Below are 24,074 nucleotides of genomic sequence, written 5' to 3' on the forward strand. Positions count from 1 at the left end.
GGTCCTTCCGTCTTTCTCGGCTCCCATAGCTTTTTCCGGTGGCGATGGCTGTGGCGGTGGCTGGGATGCTGCGAGGGGGTCTCCTGCCCCAGGCGGGTAAGGAACAGCCCAGGTCCTGAGGGCTCGTTCCGGCCGGTGCTCTCTAGTCCTCGTCTCCCTTCCTCTACTACTGATTTCCCGTAATCTCTGACCCCAGACAGCTTCCGATGACCCCAGCTAGCTCGCTGGCTTCCTTCACTCATCTAATTCCCCGTGATTCCAGAGTCTACTAATAACAGCAACACTGCAATAATGTCAACGACAGCCGCAATATTTATTCTCTACGCCGCAGTCCCTCGTTTTCTTTGGGTTTCTGTAACCCATTACCCAGCTCTTGCTCGCCTCGAGAGTTTCGTTTGCTTGGACCACTCCCCGGCCCGACCTTGGAGCTATGCCTCCTTGAGGTCTCAGCCTAAATGCCACCTCCTCAGGCTTTCCCTGGCCGCGCTCTGCAGAGAAAGTTTCCCCTGTTAAATCTATATATTGCACCCTGTTTATTGACCCCTTAGCCACTTCACAGTTTAATTTTACATTTGTTTGTTTGTTGTCTCCTCTGTTACAATCCGTAAGGGCAGAACCATATTCATTCACCATAGCAGGTAGCATGGTGCCTGACGTTGGTAGGCATGCAATAGATATTTGCTTAATGAGTGAATTTGAGGACATAATATAGGCCAGGCAGAGTGATAAGTGCTTTATATGTATTATGTCGTTTAAATTTTATGGCACCCTGCGAAGAAGGCATTATCATCCCTTCCTTATAGATGAAGAGATCCAAGTTTAGATCATTTGAGTGACTGGTCAAGGTCACAGCTTGTAAGTGGCAGAAGAGATTAAAAATCTGGTTTCATCTGATCCAAAGCCTGTGCTCTTAACAGTTAGGTTTTGTGGCCGCTGGCAATAAAACCTCTCACCCCAGCAATTCTCCATGCTCTCTGACTGTTAGAGCCACGTTTCCCTGAGGTCCCATCCCAATCTTGGGAAAGGCTGAAAGTGGGGAGCTCTAGCTTGGGTTCTTTTGTCAAGGATGAAGGAATCACTTTGGCTCAGGGCTTTGAAGTGGCTCCGTTGTCTTCGGAGGGGCGCTCTCCAGTGATGCCTGTAAACGAGAAGAGCAGAGGAAGGGAGACTTGTTTGGGGGAGCTGTAAGGGCTGTGTAACTTTTTTCCCCTGTTGCTTGAAATCATGGGAGAAGGCTTCAGAGCAGTACTTACAGCAATGGTTTTTGAACTTCAGCTTGGATCAGCAACACTATTTGCTGACTCCACTCCAGTAGCTTCTGATTCAGTAGGTCTAGGATGGGCCCTGAGAATTTGTATTTCTAACAAGTTCCCAGGTGATGCTGATGTTGCTGGTTAGGGTGGTGGGGTAGGGACACACTTTGAGAACCACTGGCTTTGACTAGGGGTTGGCAAATTATGGCAAGGGTGGTCACCATGTTTTTTTTTTTTTTTTTTTTTTTTGTGAGGAGATCAGCCCTGAGCTAACATCCGCCAATCCTCCTCTTTTTTTTGCTGAGGAAGACGGCCCTGGGCTAACATCGGTGCCTATCTTCCTCCACTTTATATGGGACGCCGCCACAGCATGGCTTACCAAGCAGTGCGTCGGTGCGCGCCCGGGATGCGAACCAGCGAACCCCGGGCCGCCGCAGCGGAGCGCGCGCACCTAACCGCTTGCGCCACCGGGCCGGCCCCGGTCACCATGTTTTATAAATAAAGTTTTATTGGAACACAGCCACATGTATTTGTTTACATATTGTCTATGACTACTTTCACCATACAGTGGCAGAGTTGAGTAGTAGCAATAGACCATATGGCTCTCAAAATATTTGTTTGGCCATTTAAGAAGAAGTTTGCTCAACCCTGTCCTCCCTTTTTTAACGTGTTCAAAATACTTTCTTCTTTGTTCTTATCTTTTTTCCCCATTTCTGTGCATAAGGAAGAGCTGGAGAAATGGGAGCCTCAAAGGATCAAGCAGTTGACTAAGGTCACTCATTAAAGAGAAGAGAAGGTTTGGGAATTCAGAATTCCTAGCAGATAATTCCTTGTCCCACTCCTGTGCTGAGTTTAGCTCTGTGAGCTGCGGTTGTCTCTGCCTGAAGGGTGGACTTTTTCTTCGTCTGGGGCCAGCTAAGGCCACCAAGAGGCTGCATCTCACCATGCTGCCCTTTTCCCTTCCAGGACGGCTGCCCACCCACCAGACTATCCGCTGTGGCTCCAAGGCCGTTACTCGCCACCGTCGTGTGATGCATTTTGAGCGACAGAAGCTGATGGCTCTCACTGAGTATATCCCCCCCAAACCTGCTGTCGACCCAAGATGCCTGCCGCCTCCTCCCAAGCCCCCCCCAGAGGTAAGCAGGAGACTGGGCATGTTGCTTGGTGGCGGGATCTTGTCTCTGTGGCCATAGTGAAGTAGCAATCCAGACACGGTCATCCACATCTTTACTTCCCCACTTTGACCCCATGGTCCAGACAATTTAAAATGAAATCTCCACTTGATTCTGCCTTGGTCTTTGGGCTCTGTGGATTGGACAGGCTCCCTGAATTTCTTTCGTTCATTACTTGTCTCCAAAAATGTGTATGTGAAAGCTCTCCGAGCAGGTGGGAGTAGGGGAGAGTATCTCTCCTGTCTGGAAAGGACTTGAAGCTCCCACATTTTCCTAGAAGAACGATAGAGGTTTCCTTAGAAAAAGAACAGAAAGACCAGTGGAGAATTTGTAACTTTATGGTAGTTCTCAGGGCCATAATTTCTCAACTTTGAGAAGCACTGTCTTAAGAAAATATCTTGTTCTGTGAAAATGTTTCAGTTTTGAATGAACACTGCAAAAGAATTATCTTGTATTTATAATTGGTAAAATAATTCAACATGAGTACAGTGTCAGAGGGATAATTGAAGTAATTTTGATGACATTATTGTCAAATAATGTTGACTGGGTCAGCCTGCTGACCAGTTCAGGGGGACTGAGCATTCTCAGGTTTGAAAAACATTGCTCTAAAGACTGCGATTATCTAATGACCATGAAAAGTTTAGAGTGGGAGGTGGAACATGTCTCTGCGAGTTGGGGGCCCACCCATCCTGCTCTTCCCTGATCTTTCACACATTTGGGCGTCACTGGAAGCCCCAGCACTGTCCCTGAGGGAGTAAGGGGTACAACGAAAAGAGGCAGCTTCTGTACCCTTAGCCCCTTCTGTCCCTTCCTGACTTCAGGAGACAGGCCTCGTCCGGCTCCTCCGTAGGGAGATAGCAGCAGTTTTCCGAGACAATCGCATGATAGCTGTCTGCCAGAATGTGGCTCTGAGTGCGGAGGATAAGCTTCTTATGCGGCACCAGCTGCGGAAACACCAGATCTTGATGAAGGTCTTCCCCAACCAGGTAGGGAGTGGCCCTCGGGCGGGGTTGCCCATGTTCCCCGGCCCCGCCAACCCACCTGAGCATCTCTGCCTGGATATGGCTCTTCTGACTCCTCCCTCCACAAGCAACCCTCTGGTCTGGTGCCTGAACTGCAATTAGGGGCTGAAGAGACCTTCAGGTTGCACCCTCAGCCTCATGCGGCCTGTGACCAAGGTGGGCAGCTCTTCCTCCCACTTGTCCCCAAGAAGCCCTTCTTTCCTGCCGTTCCAGGTCCTGAAGCCCTTCCTGGAGGATTCCAAGTACCAAAACCTGCTGCCCCTTTTTGTGGGGCATAACCTGCTACTGGTCAGTGAAGAGCCCAAGGTCAAGGAGATGGTGCGAGTCTTGAAGAGTATGCCTTTCCTGCCCCTGCTAGGTGAGCAAGCCGCCCTGCTGGTTGAGGGTGGGGTGAAGGGAGCAGGTGCTACAGCAGCCTGGTGCCATCTGCTAGGGTTGAGTGGGTAAAGCCGTGGACATCCTTGGAGGGGACATCCTCTCACTGATGGGCCCTGAGTCAAGAGCACCATTTGCTGAGGGCTGCCTGTGTCACTCCAACCTGTGTTGGCTCACTCCTTTGTCACTTCTGCACTGGGAGGACTAGGGAAGGCAGAGAGAGGGCTCTGCGGGGGGAGGAGTTCAGACACCTTGAGTCTAGCGATGGGTGCTGAAACTCACACAGATGAAGATCCTTAAAGCAAATAGCCCAAGTAAAGGGTGCTGAGGGACAGTGAGCAACGTTTCCCAGACTCCCCTGATGCTAAGAATCCCCGGAGGTACCTCTTCTGTAGGGAATACTGATTTCATAGGTCTCTGCAGGGGGCAGGAATCTGTGTTTATAACGCCACTCACCCTACCCCCAATAAACACATGCTCCATGGGTCTTCAAGAAAGTTTAGGAAACAGTGACTTAGTGGGGGTCAGGCCAGGTGGATGTATCATGTAAGGGTTTTCTAGGGAAGAGTTAGGAAGGAGGGGAGGGGATCGGTCCTCAACAGTGTGGGAGTGGAGTGGGACAGCAGTGGGAACCGGATTTGGGGGAAGTCTGGGAGGAGGGGAAGGGCAATGAAGAGTAAATGCCTAGAGTTGGAACATGATTTTCAGAGAAGAAAGGCATTGGGGGGGAGCCCACCTGACCCTGTGTTCTTCCAGGTGGCTGCATTGATGACACCATCCTCAGCAGGCAGGGCTTCATCAACTACTCCAAGCTTCCCAGCCTGGCCCTGGTGCAGGGGGAGCTGGTAGGAGGGCTCTCCCTCCTCATGGCTCAGACCCACTCCCTGCTTCAGCACCAGCCCCTCCAGCTGACTGCCCTGTTGGATCAGTACGTCAGACAGCAACACAAGGCAGACTCCGTCATGCCAGCCAGTGGGCAGCCTGATCCTCCTGACGCTGTTCCGGACTCATAGCCAGCTTGTTGTACCCAGCCTGCCCATAAATACACTCTGCCCCTATTGGCTGTGCTGTCCTCCCTTGGAGATGTGGAAGAACTTGGGATGGGGACTGGCATTTGTTACCTGGCTTCCACTGACAACAGCCTCTTCAGATACAGGGCCACTCAGAGATGCAGAGAGATTCCATTTCAGAATGGCAGCTCTTAATCACTGTGTTTGTCCCTAGTTTTCCCAACTTGAGACCTGATAGGAGCAGTCTCTTTCAGTTCTCCAGGTCCAAGGCAGAGAAGTTGAACAGACGATATTGCCCTCTGCTTCTGTGTTCACTGTCCCTTGCTGCATGCATCTCCCAACCTATCTCCTTGTGGGTCCAGTGTGCCAGAATAGCTCAACTAATTTTGCTCAGAGTAGCATCTGTTGAGAACCTCTATGCCTGCCACCTTACGTGTATTAGCTCCTTTATTCCTCACCGTGTCATCGCCATCTCACAGAGGAGAAAACTGTAGGGCGGAGAAGTTACATAGCCTGCCCAAGGTCATGCAGTTAGTAAGTAGCAGAACAGGGACTTGAACCAGGCTCTCTCTGCTCTGAAGACCATGCCCTGGACTTCTACACTAGAACTGCTCCATTAGGGTCCCAGGTGTGCTTGGATGTTAATTCTCCACCCTCGGGGTGTGCCATGTTCTGAAAAGGTTGGGAGCACTGCTTTATGATAAAATGAAATACATTTTACTCTCTTTTTCTCTTTACAAGCTTATCCTCCCTGTAGACTTACTCTCAAGGTCATCTCTGAGTCTCGCGTCCCTTCCTAGAAAATCCTTCCTTTTCTCATGTTCAAGCCTGTTACCTCACTGTACCTACTCCCACAAATGGCATCTCTTACATGTTTGTCCTTTTGAAGGCAGCTGCCAGCTTTGCCCAGTAGCTAACATGTCTCAGGTGGTTCTGAGCAAAACAGCTGGGGGAAAACCAGGATTCTGTGTTAATGAGGGGGTCTGGGGCCTCTCAAGTAGGAGGGAGCCAGGAGTTCCTCATGAAGGAGAGGATGTTTCACCAGAAGCCCACTTGTCCTTGATTGGAGCATGTTCTTTGTGGACAGAGGGGTGATGCGGGGAGAGTGGCTGTTGAGCGTTCCTTCCTGGACTTGCAGCAGTACCACAGCTTCCTTAGTCCTGGACAGACACCACTCTGGCGGTGATGATATGCAGCAGCTCTTCCTGTATCCTGGTCCAGAACCAACTCCCCACAGTGCCCAGCTCTGTGCTGTATGCCCAGGGATGCTTAATCAATATGAAGTGAATTAAAAGGCCCTTGAGGGCCCTGGATGCCAGAGCCGGTCTGGCCATTGCTGCCCAGTGCTCTCCCTGACTCCCGGAACCCTGCCAGGTGCTAACAAAGCCCTCCTCATGGGGTAGCAGGAGCAGTGCTGAGGTTCTGAATGGTCTGGAGAGCAGGCGTCTCCTGAGAGACATGTAAGACCCTGAGGGGTAAGCCAAGGCCCATGTGGCGGTGAGGTGGATGGGGGAAGTGGCCCACATCATCTCTAGGATCAAAGAAGAGCCTTGCATTTCATCCTTTACCTGCTGGCAGTGTTGGAGGCCCCACCATTAAAAACGCACTTCTTTCCAGAAAGAGACTTCACGGTGTTTAAAGCTGTCAGTCCATTTTACATTCGTTTGACTGAATTTTAGACCTTTCTAAAGAGCTGAGTTTTAATTAGAATTGAGCAGCCGAACACAGTACTCCAGCAGAAGGGCAAAAGTGCTCAGAAAGGGAAGCCAAGGATACCCAAGTTGGCTCCAGCTGGCCCTTTAACAGCCAGCTGGGTCGTGCCCCAGACTCACTCCTCATCCAGAGATTCAGCGGGCTCCAGGGTTTCTTACCGCATGACTTGGTGGGGCATCACCCCCCAGTGACAGCCTCAGTGTGGGGGTGGCTGGCTGACCCTCAAGCCTTGACTGTCTTGCTGACTGTACTCTTGGCACTGTGTATTGTGGTGCCACAGGGTCATCTATCCTTCCCGTCAACCTGATACCTTTGCTGGCTCCAAATTTTGCAGTCTATTTTCAGATGTAAAACAAGAGGTGGGAGTTAATAAGGAAATGGCCTTGGGTACTAACTGGGGTCAAGGCCATGCTAGTCTGAGTAAACCCTTTACTAAAGTCACTGGCTTGAGGCCAGTAGCTCCCCAGTCCTCTGATCTATCTGGAACTGTGCCCAGTAGGAACTGCCCCCACTCCCAAGCCACCTCAGCGCCCTGGAGTCTGCTCAGCCCTGAGTCCTCCAGGGAGCATGGGGGCAGAGCTGAGCGGCCGCCCGGAGCTTAGCGGGAGGAGGGGCCGGGGAAGGGGGAGGTGAGGAGATCCGGCTAGAGGGGAGGCTCCGACGTCTCCTTCCTTCCTGGTTCCTGCAGCAGCTGCTGCCACTGCTCAGCTCTGTGAGGAGGGAGCAGGCGACTCGGAGACAGTGACTCAGAGGTGGAGCGGCGCGCGGGCCAAGGAGCACTGGCATCCATGGACCCTGGGGTAAGGGGGCCACGCTGGCATCAGCTGACATTCCCCGAGAGGGCTTCCCCCCACCTGAAGCTGGCGGGTCTGCTTCTCCGGAGATGGGGGCAGGAATGGAGGTGGAGAGAGGGCACCCACCTGGCTCACCTCGACCCTGCACCCTCTACTGACAGAGCCTCCTCTACACACACAAGCAGTGAGGGGCCAGGATCCCATAGGGCCAGGGAAGGGCACAGAGATACCCAAACACCGGAAGAGTTTGGGAACTTTCAATTGCTGAATGCAGGAGTTTCCCCCCAGTCAGCCTCTGGCCGCTTGAGCCCCACTGCCCCGACCTTCCGGCCACCCCTACCCCACTGCGTCGCTGTCCCCTCCCTGCCTCAGCTCCTCAGGTGCTTGCTAGCTTCATCAGAAGATCTGAGCTGTTTCCCCAGCCTCGGACCAACCTCACCCCTCCAGTCCCTTCCTGCATCTCACACACACACAGCCTCATGCATAATTGATCTCTCTGTGGAGCCAGGATGGCCAGGGCTGGTGCCAAGGGCGCCTGTGGGCACTGCTGCGGGACCTGTGTGGACCTCGGCGTGTTCTTGGCCACCTCTTCTCCCGCCCAGTGTCTCCATCGGCCCAGTCCCCTGCTCTCTCCTGGTGGGTGGTACTTCTCAGGAGCCCCAAGGACTGGGATGGTAGAAAAAAGATGGTGAGGATTTGAGGGGGACTGAGGGTCCAAGGTGGGACTCCTAGGGGGATGTTTGATGGGAGGAGGCACAGGGAAAAGTGGGGGCAGTCTCAGGCCTGTTTCCCATGCAGAAAATGGGAGCCCAGGAACTAGAGGATTTGGAGACTAGTTGGTGAGGAGTTGGGATGAAGGGGTGTGGGGGCCTCTGCAGGAGGATCATGGCAGAGGAGTCTCCATGGTGGTGGAGGTACAGGGGTCTTGAAGGAAGGGGAGCTGGATTGAGATCTTGCTTGTCCAGTCTTTGAATCCCTCTGTCCTTTTTGGGAGCCTGTTCCTTCACTCCCCTGCCTCACCTCTGATCACCCCCAGGGACTCCTCTAGAGAAAGCACTGAGTGTTTCCTGGAGCCCTAGAATGTGTGCCCAAGGTGGGGCTGGGCAGACTTTTCGTGGTTTTCTCTCGGCACTGGCCTGCCTGCTGCGGGCTAGTTCACCTCTTGGAGCAGTGGCCACAGTGGGAGGGTGTGGGCAGGGAGACCCGTCCAGGGTGGGGTAGGGACAGACTCAGGAGAGGCTTGGCAGGTGAGTGGAAAATGTCCTGGTGAGCTCTTATCTCAGAGGGTGGAGGTGGGGAGGTGATAGCAGGGTCTGTGCTAATGGGGTCTCTCTCTTGCTTGAAGGGCCCCCTCAGGACAAGGTGACATCCTTCCCCCTCCACCCTGCTCTACATCCTCAGCAGTGAGTGGCCGCTCCCTTCTCCATGGACTTCCAAGAGAGGGTCCCTCCCTCCCTGGCCGTGAGCACTCAGTCTGCAAAGCCCAGCAGTGCCCAGCAGGTCTGAGGGTGGGGAAGCAGGCAGAGGGTAGGGAAGCAGGTGGTGGGTGGGCCTAGCCTGGGCCAGAGGGGAGGGGCAGATGTGTCGCCTCACCAGCCTCTACCCCTCTCTGTCCTGGACTGCAGGCCTCCGAGCTGTGGGAGGTTGTGGAGGAGCCTCGGGGCCGGCTGGGGGCAGAGGGTATCATGCCCGAGAGACAGGAAGGCCACCTGCTCAAGAAGAGGAAGTGGCCACTGAAGGGCTGGCACAAGGTAGGGTGGGCAGGGCCAAGGGTGAGGCCAGATGCCAGGGCAGGACGGGAATGTGGGGAAGGCTGCTGGGTAGTACAGGGTGTTTGTGTGTTGAGAACAAGAAGAAAAGTCCTTGTGTGTGGTTGCTCTCTCCCCACACCCTTTCCTGTCGGCCTCCCTGTCCTGTTCCTCCTGGGCAACGTCACAGAGATACTTTGTGCTTGAGGATGGGATCCTTCGCTACGCAACAACTCGGCAAGATGTGAGTCAGGGCCTCCTCTGGGGGTTGTGGGAGGAGTCTTGCCCCAGAATGCCCTGGGCAGGCAGGGGGCTCCTGGAACCCACCAGAGCAGAGTCTGAATCCCAGGTACGCCATTTCTGGGTGTGGGGTCTTGGACGAGTTACTTTCCTGGGCCTCAGCTCCCTCATCTCTAAGATGGAGAGAGTGCGAGCCCCCGTTTTTAGGGTTATCATCTTGGTAAGGCTCTCAGGACAGTGCCTGGCACAACAGTGCCCAAGAAATGGGAGCTTTGTCATCCTTGTCTTTGTCCTGTTCTCATGCTGGGAGTAAGGAACCAAAGGCTTAGGCACCCAGGCTCTCTCCTAGAGAATGTTTCCTTCCTCAGCTTTATGGACTCCTGAGGGTGGGGATAGTTTTCCTTGCTCTGTGACTCCCTCGGACTCAGAATGTGACTTAACACAGTGGGGTGTTCTGTGCACAGGAGGACAACTGACAAGTCCCTGCTGATACTGTGACTTGGGCATGAGGGTGAACCTGCTGCCTGGCCTTTGAGCCTAGAGTGGCCTCAGGGAGATGGTGGCTCTGTGGCCCTAGGGGCCTAAAACCAGCCCCCCTTTCCCTCACCAACCCTCCACCCCAGATCACCAAGGGGAAGCTTCATGGCTCCATTGATGTCCGACGGTCTGTCATGTCAATCAACAAAAAGGCCCAGCGCATTGACCTTGACACCGAAGACAACATCTACCACCTCAAGGTGACATCCCTGGGAGCCAGGTGGTGGCTTGGCCCCCAGCCTGGCAGAGGCACTGGGGCATGCAGGAGAGATGGGCAGGGGCTGAGGGTCTGTCCCTGAGTTTGACAAGAAGGGAGTTCCCATTGTATACAGTAGCCAATGGCAAACCGCCCCTGTTGGTGTTACGTGAACAGGCACAGAGCTAAGGGCTCAGACACTCGGGGAAGCTGTGCTCCGCCTCTCTGCAAGGGGCCTTGGCACAAACTGGGCACTATAGGGAGAGACCCTACTTGCCTGGGGACCAGAGCCCTGATTTCTTGCCCCTGGAAAGCAGTCCCTCCTTTCATGCATCGCTCCCCTTCTCCATCACTTCTGCAGATCAAATCCCAGGACCTGTTCCAGAGCTGGGTGGCCCAGCTGCGTGCCCACCGCCTGGCCCAGCGCCTGGACGTGCCCCGAGGCTCGCTGCCCAGCACCACTCACCGGAAGGTAAGATGGGCCCTGGGGGCGTGCAGGAGATGTAGGGATTCAGGGGTGGCGGCTTCCAGTAACTGTGAGACCCGGGGAGGCGGGCACTGTCCTTCTTGACCCTTGACTCACCCCACAGGTTCCTGGTGCACAGCTTTCAACAGCGGGTAGTGCCTCGGCTCTACCTGGGCTTGGACCCCGGGAGAAGGTGTCTTCCTGGCTGAGGGACAGTGATGGGCTGGACCGCTGCTCTCATGGTGAGGGGCTGCTGGCACAGCACCTCCGTGGGTGGGGCCCATGCTGTCGGGTCTAGGTGGCATCGGCAGTCACAAGGAGGAGAAAATGTTACTTCCATCCCTGCCTCAGGGAGCCCAGTGCGATGGGGGAGACAGCCTGTGCCTCGCAGCTGATTGGGTGTACTCAGGCCCTGCCCTGCAGAGCCCCGGTCCTACAAGGATGATGGGGCTGTGTCCTACACACATAGACATGGACACAGGGCCAGGACTCATGAAAAAGAAGATACTGAATGCCACCTCAGGGAGGGGTCCTGAGGAACAGTGCCAGGCAGGGAAGGGGTATGCTCCAGAATCGGGTTCCTGGAGTAGAGGGCCGTGATGGCCTGGGAGAGGGAAGTGCAAACCAGGTGGAGAGAGAAAGAACAAGGGCCCCTGCGGCCTGTGTGGAGGCAGCAGAGGTGAGATGTGGTCTGGAGACAAAGTGGAGTTTGGGGCGGCGGCCCTCCCATGAGGCCAGACCAAAGGGTGGGAACTGGGAACTGCTTTGGGCTCATGAGCGGGGGAGGGGAGAGAGTGTCAGGATTTCCATAGCTGCCAGGTAAGTCTTTGGAGGAGGAAGGGAAGCTGAGGGACAGACTTCGGGGTGCCTGGCCGGTGTTGGGAGAGGGACTTCCTCGTTCATTCTTCCCACAGAGCTCTCTGAGTGTCAGGGGAAGCTCCAGGAACTGCACAGACTCCTGCAGAGCCTGGAGTCCCTGCACCGGATCCCCTCAGCCCCTGTTATCCCCACACACCAGGTGAGGTCCAGGGGAGGAGGCGGGGTCCTGCCCGGGGCTCACTCTCCTGCTTGCCGTCTTCATCCTTGTCACTTCCCTGGGGTGGGTCCCCAGTCCCCACTACGTGCTGCAGTTTTCTGGAGAGCCACGTGTTTGCCTTGTTGCCTCTGCCCTCCATGTCCAAACTGTCTCAAGATGGTCTCTTTGCCCCTTGGGAGCGACCCCTTCCTCCTGTGACCACGTGTCTTCTTCCTCCGGGATGTCGGTTGTCTCTGCACCCTCCTCCGTGGCCATCTGCCTCTCCCCCAGCTTTGACGGTTGCTGCCCCCTTGCCCCAACCTGAGCGGGAAACCCCCACCCTGACTTGCCAGGCCTCAGTGACAACTGAGAGACCCAAGAAGGGGAAACGGACCAGCCGCATGTGGTGCACACAGAGCTTTGCCAAGGACGACACCATTGGACGGGTGAGGTGGGGTGTGGACCCCAAGTCGCTGGGGTGGGATGCTCTGAAGGAGGCTGTCCCCTTCAGTGTCCCCCCTTCACCTACAGGTTGGTCGTCTCCACGGCTCTGTTCCCAACCTGTCTCGCTACCTGGAGTCCCGGGACCCCTCAGGCTCCCGTGGGCTGCCACCCCCAGACTATGCCCACCTGCAGCGCAGTTTCTGGGCCCTGGCCCAAAAGGGTGAGTACGTGCTGGAGAGATGGCGAGGAGCAGGCGGGGAGAGGGAGAGGGTGAGGAGTCTGATGGCCTACCCCTGCCCCCACAGTGCACAGCTCCCTCAGCAGTGTCCTGGCCGCCCTCACCGCTGAACGGGACCGACTGAGGGACCTGCACCAGGGCTCAGAGCTGTCAAGGATGGGGGTGAGGCTTGGGGACAGGGTGGCCGGTGGGAGGAGAGGGCTTGAGACTGGGGATTGTAGGCCTGGGGGTGATAGCAGATCTGGGCCATGAAGGGGGTTGGCAGAGGCAGTCTCTGCATGGAAGGGCAGGAAGGGCTTCATCCACCTGGCCCCCAGTCCTCACACCCTCTCCCTGTAGGTCTCTGAGGCCTCAGCTGGCCCGAGGCGCCTCCACTCACTGTCCGTCTCCTCGGACACCACTGCAGACTCCTTCAGCTCCCTCAACCCTGAAGAGGTAGGAGCCGAGTGGGCTGTGGGGACCATTTCTCCCGGGCCTCCTTTCCCAGGAGGAATGGGAAGGCAAGGTTAGTTTTCAGACCTGAAACAGAGCCCAGAAATCTTAGCTCCACCCCTTTACGTAACAGCAGCAGCAGCCATGTGTTGGTCGTTCCTCCACAGTGTGCAGAATGCTTTTACTTTTAAGGCAGAGTCCTGAGAGGCAGTGACTCTTACCCTCAAGTCCATAGACAAGGAAACTGAGGCTCAAAGAATCTAATTGATGGGCTCAGGTCCCACATTTGTGGCCTGGCTGAGCTGCGACTTAGGGATTCCCGGCACAGGCTCTGGGCCCTACTCCGTGGGTTTGAATTTGGCTCCACTGCATGCTGGCTTTGTGACCCTGAGCCTCAGTGTCCTTATCTGCAAAGTCGGAGTGATAATTGCACCTACCTCATAGGGGAGTGTCGGGATTGATTGAGTTAATACATGCAAAGCGCTTGGAGCCGGGCTCAGAGTCAGTGCCCAGGAAGTATAAGCAGTTATTATGGAACCTGTGTCTCCTTATTCCCTGGCCAGTGTTCATTCCACCACACCTTTGTATTCACTGTGCTCGCTGCCCTCTGCATCTTCTCCTGCTCGGCAGGTGTCAGACAGTCAAGTCCCCAGTTATACTTCCCTCTCAAGGGAGCTTTCAGGCAAGCAGGAGCCCTGCCTGACTCTCCCGGCTTGGCCCCTGGGGCCTGACACCTGTCCTGCTCCCACAGCAAGAAGCTCTGTACATGAAGGGGCGGGAGCTGACCCCCCAGCTGTCCCAGAGCAGCGTCCTGTCCCTCGCTGATTCCCACACAGAGTTCTTCGATGCCTGCGAGGTCCTCCTCTCTGCCAGCTCTTCTGAGAATGAGGTGAGGGAGGAGGGAAGCTGGCAGTGAGAGGGGAGGGACCCTGGGAATATAAGAGTGGGTCCAGAGAGACTAGAATCTGTAGATTCCCAAATTCTTCTAACCATCTCTGCTGCTATCTCTGGGAACATGTCCAAACCCGATGGGTTTGTGTGGCCCTGCTCAGAAGCCTCTGCTGGGGACCCTTCTGGTTTGACGTGCTTTATCCCCATCGGGTTCTCCTGAAACTGCTGCCTCAGCTCCGCTGTAGTCATCTTCCTGTGACCCCGTTTCAGCCTCAGCACTCCCTTGACCCCCACCCCCCGGACACTGAATCTCAGTAATGCTCGACTTCCCTTCCCTTTGTGTCCTGCCAAATCCCCGAGCTTATTCCCCGCAGCCGTAGGGCCATGCACCCCGCCCCACCAGAGTGCAGGGCACACCCTGTGATGCTAGGCCTCCCGGGGCAGTGTCTTAGGGCTCAGACCCCCCAGTACATTCTCTTCCCCTTCCCGCCAAAGGGCTAGCTGGGCAGATTCTTGCCAGGCCCTGGGCACTGCCCAGCTGCCCAGGGAGGCCCAGTCTGCCCGGCCTGTCATCTTTCCCGGCCCAGGGCTCTGAGGAGGAGGAGTCGTGTACCAGTGAAATCACCACCAGCCTGTCCGAGGAGGTGCTGGACCTCAGGCTTGCTGAGCGCTGCCAGGAAGGTGCCCGCTGGGCGTGCAGGCCGGGTGGGGCTAGAGGTGGGTGGGGAAATGGGGTTTGCCCTTGACCCACACCCATGGGAGGCAGTCCCTTGTGGTGACTGGTGGGCTAACAGCTTTGGATGCTGACTCCAAGGGTGACCTCAGGAGGTGAGGAAGGTGAAGCCATGAGCTACGGAATGTTCCAGGAGTGGCTGCAGGGGTGGGTCAGGCTCAGGCCTGGGGTTCAGCCTCCCTTCCACTCTTCTGAAAAGGTTCACACAGGGCCTGACAGAGAGGCAGAAGGTCCCACTTTGCCACTCTTTAGCAGGGTGGCTTTGAACATGTCATGTTACTTCTTGGAGCCTGTCCTCATCTGTAACATGGGCTGAATAATCTGCATCCTGACATCGGCTTCTGTGTTTATGAAAGGAACAGAAGGCAAGGGCGGGGACTTGAGAAGGGCTTCTGGGGTGCAGGGTTTCCGGCAGCTGTAACTGTCCTCTTGGAGTGGTTCTCAGCCCTGCTGCCCACCTAAATCCCCCTGGGAGCTCCTCGAGAATTAGATGCCCAGCCACCCTCCCCCTCGTGAGTGGAGACTGGAGCTTGGGAGTGAGTGGGTCTAGGAGTGCCTCAGGAGCGTGGGAGCCGGCCGGGCCGTGGGCCTGCGTGTCTGGGTGCCAGTGCCCAGAAGGAGAGTGACATGGCTGGGTGGGCCCCAGGAGGGTGTGTTCCAGGGAGAGCTGCAGGGCCACCTCGCCGCCGCTGCTTGCCGGCGGCCAGCGGGCCCGGGGCTGACGTGAGCCTGTGGAACATACTGCGTAACAACATCGGTAAGGACCTGTCGAAGGTGTCAATGCCCGTGCAGCTCAACGAACCGCTCAACACTCTGCAGCGGCTCTGTGAGGAGCTCGAATACAGCAGCCTCCTGGACCAGGCCAGCCGTATCGCCGACCCCTGCGAGCGCATGGTACCAGACCCACCCACCCCTGGGCCCAGCCCCAGGCCCCCTCCTCCTCCTGTGGGCCCTTGTCTCCCAGAAAATCCTGGCTGGGCTCTTCCTGGCTGCTCAGATGCCACCCAGCACCGCAGTCCTTGCTGGCAGTGGGGTGGCGTCTCTTTCTGTGATCCCTCCCAGCAGCATCTCCCTGCCCTTCCTCCCACAGGTGTACATTGCAGCCTTTGCTGTCTCTGCCTACTCCTCCACGTACCACCGAGCGGGCTGCAAGCCCTTCAACCCTGTCCTGGGGGAGACCTACGAGTGTGAGCGGCCTGACCGGGGCTTCCGCTTCATCAGTGAGCAGGTGTGGGCCCCGGCAGAAGAGGGCTGGCCTCCTGGGTGGCTGGGGCAGGGCATGGAGAGAGAGCACGGGGCAGTTAGCTCTGTGCCTGGCACTGTGCCACATGCTGGAGGTGCAAAGTGCTCTCCTTGAAGGAGCTCCCCCGCTTAGTATGGGAGCTTAGTGTGGGAGATGGACTTGAACCAAGGAGTCACCGTACCATGTTCTAGAGCTGGGATCATGGAAACTGATAGGTTATTCAGCTACCCCTGGAAAGGCAAGCTCTGGGGGGCGATCTTGAGCTAAGTCTTGAAGGGTGAATTGGAGTTCACCAGGAATACAAGTGGATGGGGAGAATGGGATGTTCCAGACAGTGTAAAGTAATGGATGGAGCATGTCTGGGAAGAGTTAGAGATGAGACTGGAAGACAAGGCAGGGCCAGACCCTGAGGAGCCCTGCAGGTGAAGGTAAGGAGGGTTTTGTTTGTTTTTAAATCCTGAAGGCAATTGGGGGGTCATTGGATGGTTTAAGCAGGAGAGTGACATGCTCGAATTGCACTTTATAAAGAAGACTCAGGCAGTGGTGTCTGGACAGGTCAGAGATGCCATTAGGAGGCCATTTCAGTCATCTCCCTAAGAGCTGACGAGGGCCTGCACTTAGGCCATGGCAGCTGATTGAGTGGACGTTGGATTTACAAGCTATTTATGTGTTGCCCTTGACAGGACTCAGTGGTCAGCAGAATGTTCTTATGAGTAGGGACTAGGGGAGGTGGTTGATGAGAGGGAGAAGTCTGGGGTGGCCTCAGATTTCTGGATTGGGGGATTCGGTGGGTGTGTGGCGGTGCTGGTTAACAAGATGGAGAACATGTGTGGAAGGAAACTGAATTAGAGAGACTCCCTGTCCATGTGGGCTTGACCTCCAGGGAGAGATGTCCGGTAGGCCCTAAGGCATGTGGGCCTGGAGCTCCTCAGAGAGCACTGGGTGGGGCTGACAGATTGGGGAGTTACCAGCTTAGATGGTGGGCACAGTCACAGACTGCTTCTGGGAGAGGGTGTGGGGAGGAGGGCAGCAGGAAGGTGGAGGAGCTCTAGGGTGAAAGGGGAGGGAGGGCGGATGGTCCATGGGACGTAGGAGGGTGTCATTGGCTTCCTGAGCAAGGGAGGTTTCAGAGAAAGGCTGGAGGCCGAGGCTGGATTACAGCAGATGTAGAGTAGAGTGGAAGGAAAAAAAAAAAGGAAAATGCAGATTATTTCCAAAGAAGTTTACCATGAGGGAAAGAGGATGGGGAGAGGGCGGCAGCCAGAGGAGGGGATAAAGGGTTGAGGCAAATTTTTTGTTTGTTTCGATTTTAAATGTTTTGAAGGCGTGGTGAAAAGTTCCCCCGGTACAGTAGTGTGTACAGTAGGAAAGGAGTCTCCCTCCTGCCCGGCCCTCTGAGGGGGCCACTGCTGCCAGTGTTTGTTTCATGCATATGCGAGCAAAGATGAGTGTGTCTAGAAAGGAAAGGTTTCCTCTTTTTTAAGACGGAAGAAACAGGAGGTATTTCTATTCAGAGAGAAAGAGAAAAATATAGAGGGAAAGACTGGAGTGCAGGAGGCGGGGACGGGAGGAGTGAGGGCTTGCAGGAATGGGTGGGATGCAGCGTTGAGGAGGGGGGGGGGCCCACCTGGAAGCAGTCCAGGTGGGAGCCTTTAAAGGTGTGAGGCTGGAATGGAAGGAGTTGCCTACTCCTGCTCTCTGTTTTCCCTCTGATTGTGGGGGTGAATGTGGTTTGAAGGGGATGGCTTGGGTGTAGGCCCTCAGGAGGATTGTGGGTGATGCTTAGGGCCCAGACGTAGACACGCGGTGAATTAGAAGTTTCCTTCTAATTCTGTGTTTTGAGACAGGGTGGGGGGTCTAAAGAGCAGGGAGCCAGGGGCAGCGTGGAAGAGGCCGGTACTGGGAGTTGTGGCGCGTGGTGGCGGCAGGTTGTCGAGGGTGCTGGCTGAGAGGGTGGAAGTGATGGGGCAGTCTCAGCTGGGCGGGACGGAGGGGAAGCCGGGGCTGACAGGCCTCGACAAAGCAGAGCACCCGGGGAGCCGGCAGTCTTGGCAGGAGCCGTGGGCGACAGGGAGTGGGGAGAGAGGCCAGGCAGGCAGGCAGGCTGTGGGGTACCAGAGTTCAAGTTTCCACATATGGAGCTGTTCCAAGGAGGACAAGGCCAGAGTTTTCCAAGAATGTGGTGTGGAGGTTGCAGGGTGATGATCAGCTTTAGGGGAGAAGATGGTGAGGAAAGAGGGTCCTCAGGGGAGGGCTGGCTTTCAGGCAGGGCATGAGGTAGAGGCCCCACCTGTCGCTGCTAGGGGACTTTGTAGGCTTGAGCAGGGGCTCTGGAGGACACCAGAGACGGGGTTGGCAAGGAGGGCTCTAGAGGGAAGTGAGTGAGAAGGAGAATGTAGGGACCTTGTGGTAAAAGAGGATGATGGAATTTGGGTGGTGGTCAAAGATGACAGGGACAAGAGACCTGGAACTAACTGGTCTCTGGTTTGCAGGAGAACTGGGGTGGGGGTAAGGGACTTTGAGGGGCCCTGAGGTCAGGAGCAGACCTCACGGTCCTCAGCGGCAGCCTCAGGAGAACTTCCTTGCTCATCAAGGTCTCCCATCACCCCCCCATCTCGGCGTGCCATGCAGAGTCTGAGAACTTCATCTTCTGGCAAGGTGAGGGGGCACCTGGGGATGAAGGGCAGATGGGGGAGGAGCTGGAACCCTCTCTGGTCTCATCTCTGTGTCCGTCTCCCTCCCCTAACCCAACTCCAGACATGAAGTGGAAGAACAAGTTCTGGGGCAAATCCCTGGAGATTGTGCCTGTGGGGACGGTCAATGTCAGCCTGCCCAGGTGAGTCTTCCTAAATGCTGTGCAGCCAGCCCAGCCCCCAGGCTGTCCTCCAGGCTGGGGTGGGGAGGTGGCGGGACAGGACAGAAAGGTCTGGTCTGAAGCTGTGGGGGGTGGGGCAGTGTCTGTACATTTTACACCTGTATTTACAGCAGTTGCCACTAAGGAGAGGTGAAAAGTCTTAGAATGGCAGAGCTGGGAGGGCTCATCGAGGTCATCTGACGCGGTGGCTTTCACACTTTTTTGACCATGACTCAGTAAGAAGTGCATTTGAGACTTCAAGCCAGCACACGCGCACACACCCATACACACACACACACACACACACAAACCTAAATTGATCTCAGGGCTGGTCACAAACTGCCTTTGAAACACCTCATCTAGCTCATTTTACAGGTGGGGACTGCGGCCAGAGAAGAAGAGGGGCTTACCCAGCCAGCGTGGTCCAGGGGTTAGCTAGAGGCCCCTGTGGGGATGGGGAGATGCCGGACTTCGGAGTCAGAAGTCCTTGGTGTGAGTCTTGGTTCTGCCTCTTAGTAGTTATGCAAGCAACAAAAAGACTTCACGCCTCAGAGCCTCGAGTCTGCTCTGCTATAAAACAAGAGTAATAAGTAATACCCGATAGAAGTGAGGCGTAAACAGAATAATATATGTGAACAGACCTACAGGGACCCTGTCTGCATTTTTACCCCCATGACTTAGGCACTCAGGAATTTTATCACTGAGTGGAGACGTGTTAATGGCATACTTTCTGTGAAGGCTGCTCTGCTTTATAAATAAGTCGTCCTTCATGGCAGAGCCGGAACCAGGACCCCGGGGTTCCTTCCACAGACTCACGTGACCTGCTCCAGCCAGACGGGCGCTCCCTGGCTCAGGGTGGCTCTTGTTCCCCGGGGCCGGCCAGCAGCCCTCCCAGGCTCTGTCTGTCTCAGGTTTGGGGACCACTTTGAGTGGAACAAGGTGACATCCTGTATTCACAACATCCTGAGTGGCCAGCGCTGGATCGAGCATTATGGGGAGGTGCTCATCCGGAACACGCAGGACAGCTCCTGCCACTGCAAGATCACCTTTTGCAAGGTGGGCACACCCCCTGACCCTGCCGGCCGTCCCCAGCAGCTCACCCTGGGGAAGGGGAGAGGACACCTCCCTAAGCCTCCTGCCCTGACCCCACCCCAGGCCAAGTACTGGAGCTCCAGCGTGCATGAGGTGCAGGGGGCCGTGTTCAGCCGGAGCGGCCGTGTCCTCCACCGCCTCTTCGGAAAGTGGCACGAGGGGCTGTACCGGGGACCCCCGCCCAGCAGTCAGTGCATCTGGAAGCCCAGTAAGTGGGGTGGTCGGGAAGGGCTGGACAGGGGGGAGGGCAGTTCTGGCATGGTCCACCTGCCCCAGCCCCTCACCTTCCCCCCAGACTTGATGCCCCCAGACCACGAGCGAAACTTCGGCTTCACTCAGTTTGCCCTGGAGCTGAATGAGCTGACAGCAGAGCTGAAACGGTCGCTGCCTTCCACGGACACGCGGCTCCGGCCAGACCAGAGGTCAGTGCCGGGCGGGCGCGGCCCTAGAGTCCCCGGGCCCCTCCCTCCTCCACAGGGGTTTCCACACAGAGCTGGGACTGCGTCCCTCCTTCCTGGAGTCGCCTCAGGGAGATGGGGCCTGTCTGGGGGCAGAGCTGGGCAGAGGACAGAGGCCTTGGATTTAGGGGCCCCTGAGGGGGCCAGTTCTGCTGACTGCAGCCTGGGTGCTCAGGTACCTGGAGGAGGGGAACATACAGGCCGCCGAGGCCCAGAAGAGAAGGATCGAGCAGCTTCAGCGAGACAGGCGCAGAGTGATGGAGGAGAACAATATCGTCCACCAGGCTCGCTTCTTCAGGTGCCTCTGCCCTTGCCCTGGGGTCTGCCGTCCAGGATCCCCTCCTCCTCCTGTCTTGTCCCTTCCAGCTGTGAGTAGAGGGAGTGGGGGGCAGCATCTCGGGACCCCAGCCTTAATTCTGGCTCTTCCCCCTTCTCCGGCCCTGGCCCTCTTCCCCCAGGCGGCAGACAGACAGCAGCGGAAAGGAGTGGTGGGTGACGAACAACACGTACTGGCGGCTGCGGGCCGAGCCAGGCTACGGGAACCTGGACGGGGCTGTGCTCTGGTAGCCCTGGCCCCAGGGGCAGGAGGCTCCGCTTCCTCCCTCCTGCCTCCACCCCCACCACGGACACATGGGGGAGGTCAGGCTCCCCCACTGACTGTCCTGGAGACCAAAGGGGCAGCCCTGGCTCTGACCCTCTCCCCTCTGCTGGCCAGAGGGGTTGCATCTCAGCCCATCGCCTACTCCATGGTTGGGGTGGGAGGCAGGATTTGTGCTTTCCCAGTCTTGTTGCCACAGACAACCAGCATGTAAGACCCTTCTTGCTCTGTCATCCCCCTTCCTGTCCCCTTTGGGGTACTTGGGGGAGACTCTAGGCTCTCCAGGATCTGTTCCCCATTTCAGTGCCTTCCTAGGACACAGGGGACCCCTTGATGCTCCCCAGACTTCTATGCCCAGGGCTCTGGCCCCAGCTGTGCGATTGGAGTGAGTGAAGGAGAGGAGATGGCCTTTTCTTCCACCCTGTCTCTCCCATGCCCCTCTCCAGCATCTTCATCCCCGTGCCCTGGCTCAGTGGGGTGCCCTTCGCTTGGTCTCTGGCAATCTCTCCCATCCTCCTGGGTCCCCTTCTCCCAAACTGCAAAGCGCCTGCAGCTTCGAGCTCCTTTGTCCCTGGTCCTCAAGTCGTTTCCTTCAGTCTCAATTCAGAGGTTCCCCCCAGAGCAGACAAGTCCTCTCTAAGAGGCTGGGGGCAGACTGAGCAGGCAGGATGCCTGGCCTCAGACCCACTGGCAGTGCCTGAGCATGTGTGAGAGTGTAAGTTTGTGTAGAAGCGTGTGTGTGTGTGTGTGTGCGCACCTGTGTACTGCTTGCAGGCGAGCAGGATTCCTCATGTAGCCCGGATGTCCCCCTTGCTGTGTCTGCCACTGTTGCTGCTCATTTTCGCAGTCTGCCTCTGATTAAGGTGAATCGCTATGACATTCCAAGCTCCAATAAAGACTGTCCCACACTTTGGCCTGTGACCATTCATTTAAACGCACATGTGCTCAAGCTCAGGGAAGGCCCATGGCCACCCACTCACCTGGGCTCAAAATCCAAAGTCCTCTCTCTCCCGCAATCCTCACATCTTGCCAGTTGTATCTCAAGTGTCTCTCAGCTCTGGCCCCTTCTCTTGATTGCACCTGGCTCAGGCTGGGCCCTTATAAACCCTTGCCTAGACTATTGTAGTAGCCTCAAAGCCTCCAGTCGCTTCCATTTGAATGCTGGCTTTCAGGGTGATATTTTCAAAGAGAAATATGGCACTTCATGCCTGCTTCAAATACATCCATTGTTTCTGAGTGTCTAGAGGAAAAATCCAAACTCCAACCAGGCAGAAAACAAGGTGTGGTCCCTGTCCCCCTCTGGCGTAGAGGGCTGACCCCACACCCAGCATCCTAGGTCAGGTCTGTTCTCCCCTCCGTGCCCCTATCGGTGAGTGTTCAAGGAAAGGTGAGAGGACTAGAAGGGTCGGCCCTGCTCCCTTACCACCTGGGCTGAGCTCAGATCACAGCTCTGTTATTCCAAAGCTGTGTGATCTTGGTCAAGGGCCTTACCTCTCTGTTCAGAGACTTCATTCCCTCGTTTGGCTTCTTTTATATCTTAGAGGAGAATGTATGTGACGTGGCCCAGGCTCCTGATTTCATTAGTTGTCTCAGCCCCTCACCCCACCCCACTGCAACAACAGGCCCCAGGCCTGCCCTGGTTTGATAGATGTCCCTAGAGGAAGTCATGCTTCGTCAGGGGAGTGACAGGAACAGGGGACCCCTGAGCTATGGCAGCCCTTCCAATCCTAGTCCTTTTCTTCTTCCCCCTCGCCCAGCTGTGGGGGAGGGGTGGTCGTCCACATTCCCACAGCTTATTTACGGAGAGTGTTGAAGTTAAAACAAACACACTTGTCCTGACACTACGTACCAGAAATAACCTCAGCGCGCTCCAAAAAAAAGCCAAAGGCTGCACACACTCAGGATCCTTTTAAAACAGGTGCACTGCCCTCCTGCAGCCTTTCCACTCAGAGCAACACAAAACCTGACTGACCAGCCTGTGTTCAACTTCCACATAGTTTAAGAACCAGAGTTTCAACTAGACCAAATCCCAAAGTTATTTTGCAAATGGAGACAGGAGACCAGCAACTCCTCTGCCCGTGGGAACCAAGCCTTCTGTGGCTTCTGCCATCTAGACCAGCATCCTCTCCCAGCCCAGGTGCCAGCTCAACAACGGGACAATGGTCAGATGGGTTTAGCTCTTGCTGGGGCATTCCCTGCTGGAGGACTGTCCTCAGAAACCTTCCCCATCTGGCCAGGGTTGGGTGGGTCACTGCTGATGGGGCACTCAGGCTGGGCTGAGGGGAGCCTGGAGCTCTGTCCCCCGGCTGGGCTCTGTGCAGAGTATGAAGGGCCCAAAGCAGCTGTGGGTGTAGAGAAGGGTGGCCACCTCCAGCCACTGGGAAGATAGGGGTGGGGAGTGGTGCTCAAGTCTGGTCTGAGGAAGGAATGGTGGGCTCTGTTCGCATGTCTGTCTAGTCCCATGACACACAGGAGGACTGCTCACCACTGGGCCTTGGGGCAGCCCAGCACAGACCGGACCCGGCCTTGGTTGGAGGATGTGGTGAGCCTTGGGCAAAGGCGAGGGATGTGGGCTTAATGGCCCCACATCTTGACTCGGCTTCAGAGAGGTGCGAGGTAGAACACACCAGTTTGTAAAGCCAGGGACCTACTTCCCTGGATGAGCAAAGAAGGGCAGAGCTAGAACAGCAGGGGAAACACCTGGGCCCAGTGATGGTGGCAGAGGGAGAGGGCAGTGGGCAAGAGGGTCAGTGCTCACCTCACTACTACGGGCTCATCAATTCCAAACCGCTCCAGCCAGAAAGAGACAGAAATTGTCATTTAAATTTAGCTATCGAATAGCTGATGGGGACACCTGGGTTGTCAGGGGCAAAAAAACGCAGAAAACGCTTATAACCCCTCAATTCCCTGAATCTTCTGAATAAAGGGTGGTTTTGGATGTGTGTGCATATGTATTTGTAAGAAACCAGAGAGAGAGAAGAGCGCTGAACCAGTTGAGGAGCCAGGTGTCAAAGACAAACACAGTTAGACATTACTCAAAGTGGTGAAAACTGATTTTCTTCAGTGACTACTGACAGTAGGGAAGAGCTGAGCTCCGTTCCCATCTGTGCAGAGGTGACTGGGCGTTTAAGGGGAGAATGAGGGAGGGGGGAGGGGGCCGGGCGTGGGATCCGGTAGAGTCAGGGGTGAAAGGTTACCAAGGGTTGGTCAGTGTAAATGTGATTAGGCCGGGGGGCCTGCTGGCTGGCATTATCAGTCAGGATTCTCTCCTCCCACAGAGACTGGGAGACAGCTCTATCCTTCTTGATGATTACATTTCAACGGAATGGCTTTCAGGTCCTTGAGAAAGACACTCCTGAGTTGTAGGAGATGCATGTATGCCTCAAAGGGACAAAGGAAGGAGTCATCATTGTGAGCCCTTTTTAGTCAACGTCCTAAGGGAAGTCAGGGGTCTATTGTTGGGTGTGGGCTAGGACAAACAGTACACTCTCCTGGCAGACTGAGCTTCCTCAGGCAGGCGTTTTAAAGAGGGGCTGGGGTCATCCTAGGG

General features: G+C 55.9%; 3 protein-coding genes across 5 annotated transcripts in view; 2 read left to right on the top strand and 1 right to left on the bottom strand.

Annotated features, from left to right (window-relative positions):
* Nucleotides 1-24,074, bottom strand: part of CDK5RAP3 (CDK5 regulatory subunit associated protein 3) — a 176,174-nt gene that overhangs the window by 121,896 nt on the left and 30,204 nt on the right. The window lies entirely within an intron of this gene.
* MRPL10 (mitochondrial ribosomal protein L10) lies at nucleotides 8-5,552 on the top strand. Its single transcript, XM_058560792.1, has 5 exons — nucleotides 8-96; nucleotides 2,220-2,389; nucleotides 3,247-3,411; nucleotides 3,661-3,805; nucleotides 4,579-5,552. The coding sequence occupies exons 1-5, from the start codon at nucleotides 45-47 to the stop codon at nucleotides 4,833-4,835; spliced, it is 789 nt and encodes a 262-aa protein (XP_058416775.1). The 5' UTR covers nucleotides 8-44; the 3' UTR covers nucleotides 4,836-5,552.
* Nucleotides 7,244-22,764, top strand: OSBPL7 (oxysterol binding protein like 7). 3 transcript variants are annotated; one of them, XM_058560778.1, is made up of 23 exons: nucleotides 7,249-7,345; nucleotides 8,685-8,839; nucleotides 8,965-9,090; nucleotides 9,278-9,331; nucleotides 9,951-10,064; nucleotides 10,422-10,532; nucleotides 10,651-10,768; nucleotides 11,441-11,544; nucleotides 11,895-11,987; nucleotides 12,073-12,205; nucleotides 12,291-12,385; nucleotides 12,563-12,658; nucleotides 13,407-13,544; nucleotides 14,134-14,227; nucleotides 14,926-15,173; nucleotides 15,370-15,507; nucleotides 18,117-18,180; nucleotides 18,280-18,358; nucleotides 19,288-19,432; nucleotides 19,532-19,676; nucleotides 19,764-19,890; nucleotides 20,102-20,224; nucleotides 20,385-21,449. In XM_058560778.1, the coding sequence occupies exons 2-23, from the start codon at nucleotides 8,765-8,767 to the stop codon at nucleotides 20,491-20,493; spliced, it is 2,529 nt and encodes an 842-aa protein (XP_058416761.1). In that variant the 5' UTR covers nucleotides 7,249-7,345; nucleotides 8,685-8,764; the 3' UTR covers nucleotides 20,494-21,449. The 3 variants fall into 3 exon arrangements, with proteins under 3 accessions (XP_058416763.1, XP_058416761.1, XP_058416762.1); XM_058560779.1 differs by lacking the exon at nucleotides 7,249-7,345 and adding an exon at nucleotides 7,357-7,975 and having other exon boundaries at nucleotides 20,385-22,764; XM_058560780.1 differs by lacking the exon at nucleotides 8,685-8,839 and having other exon boundaries at nucleotides 7,244-7,345.

This window comes from Diceros bicornis, chromosome 18 (assembly GCF_020826845.1).
Source record: "Diceros bicornis minor isolate mBicDic1 chromosome 18, mDicBic1.mat.cur, whole genome shotgun sequence".
Classification (NCBI taxonomy): Eukaryota; Metazoa; Chordata; class Mammalia; order Perissodactyla; family Rhinocerotidae; genus Diceros; species Diceros bicornis.

Coding starts and splice junctions, on each gene's coding strand:
- MRPL10 (XM_058560792.1), top strand. CDS start 45: ATGGCTGTGGCGGTGGCTGGGATGCTGCGAGGGGGTCTCCTGCCCCAG. Junction 97..2,219: donor GGGTCTCCTGCCCCAGGCGG/GTAAGGAACAGC, acceptor TTTCCCTTCCAG/GACGGCTGCCCACCCACCAG. Junction 3,806..4,578: donor GCCTTTCCTGCCCCTGCTAG/GTGAGCAAGCCG, acceptor GTGTTCTTCCAG/GTGGCTGCATTGATGACACC.
- OSBPL7 (XM_058560778.1), top strand. CDS start 8,765: ATGGACTTCCAAGAGAGGGTCCCTCCCTCCCTGGCCGTGAGCACTCAG. Junction 11,545..11,894: donor CTGTTATCCCCACACACCAG/GTGAGGTCCAGG, acceptor CTGACTTGCCAG/GCCTCAGTGACAACTGAGAG. Junction 18,359..19,287: donor GTCAATGTCAGCCTGCCCAG/GTGAGTCTTCCT, acceptor TGTCTGTCTCAG/GTTTGGGGACCACTTTGAGT.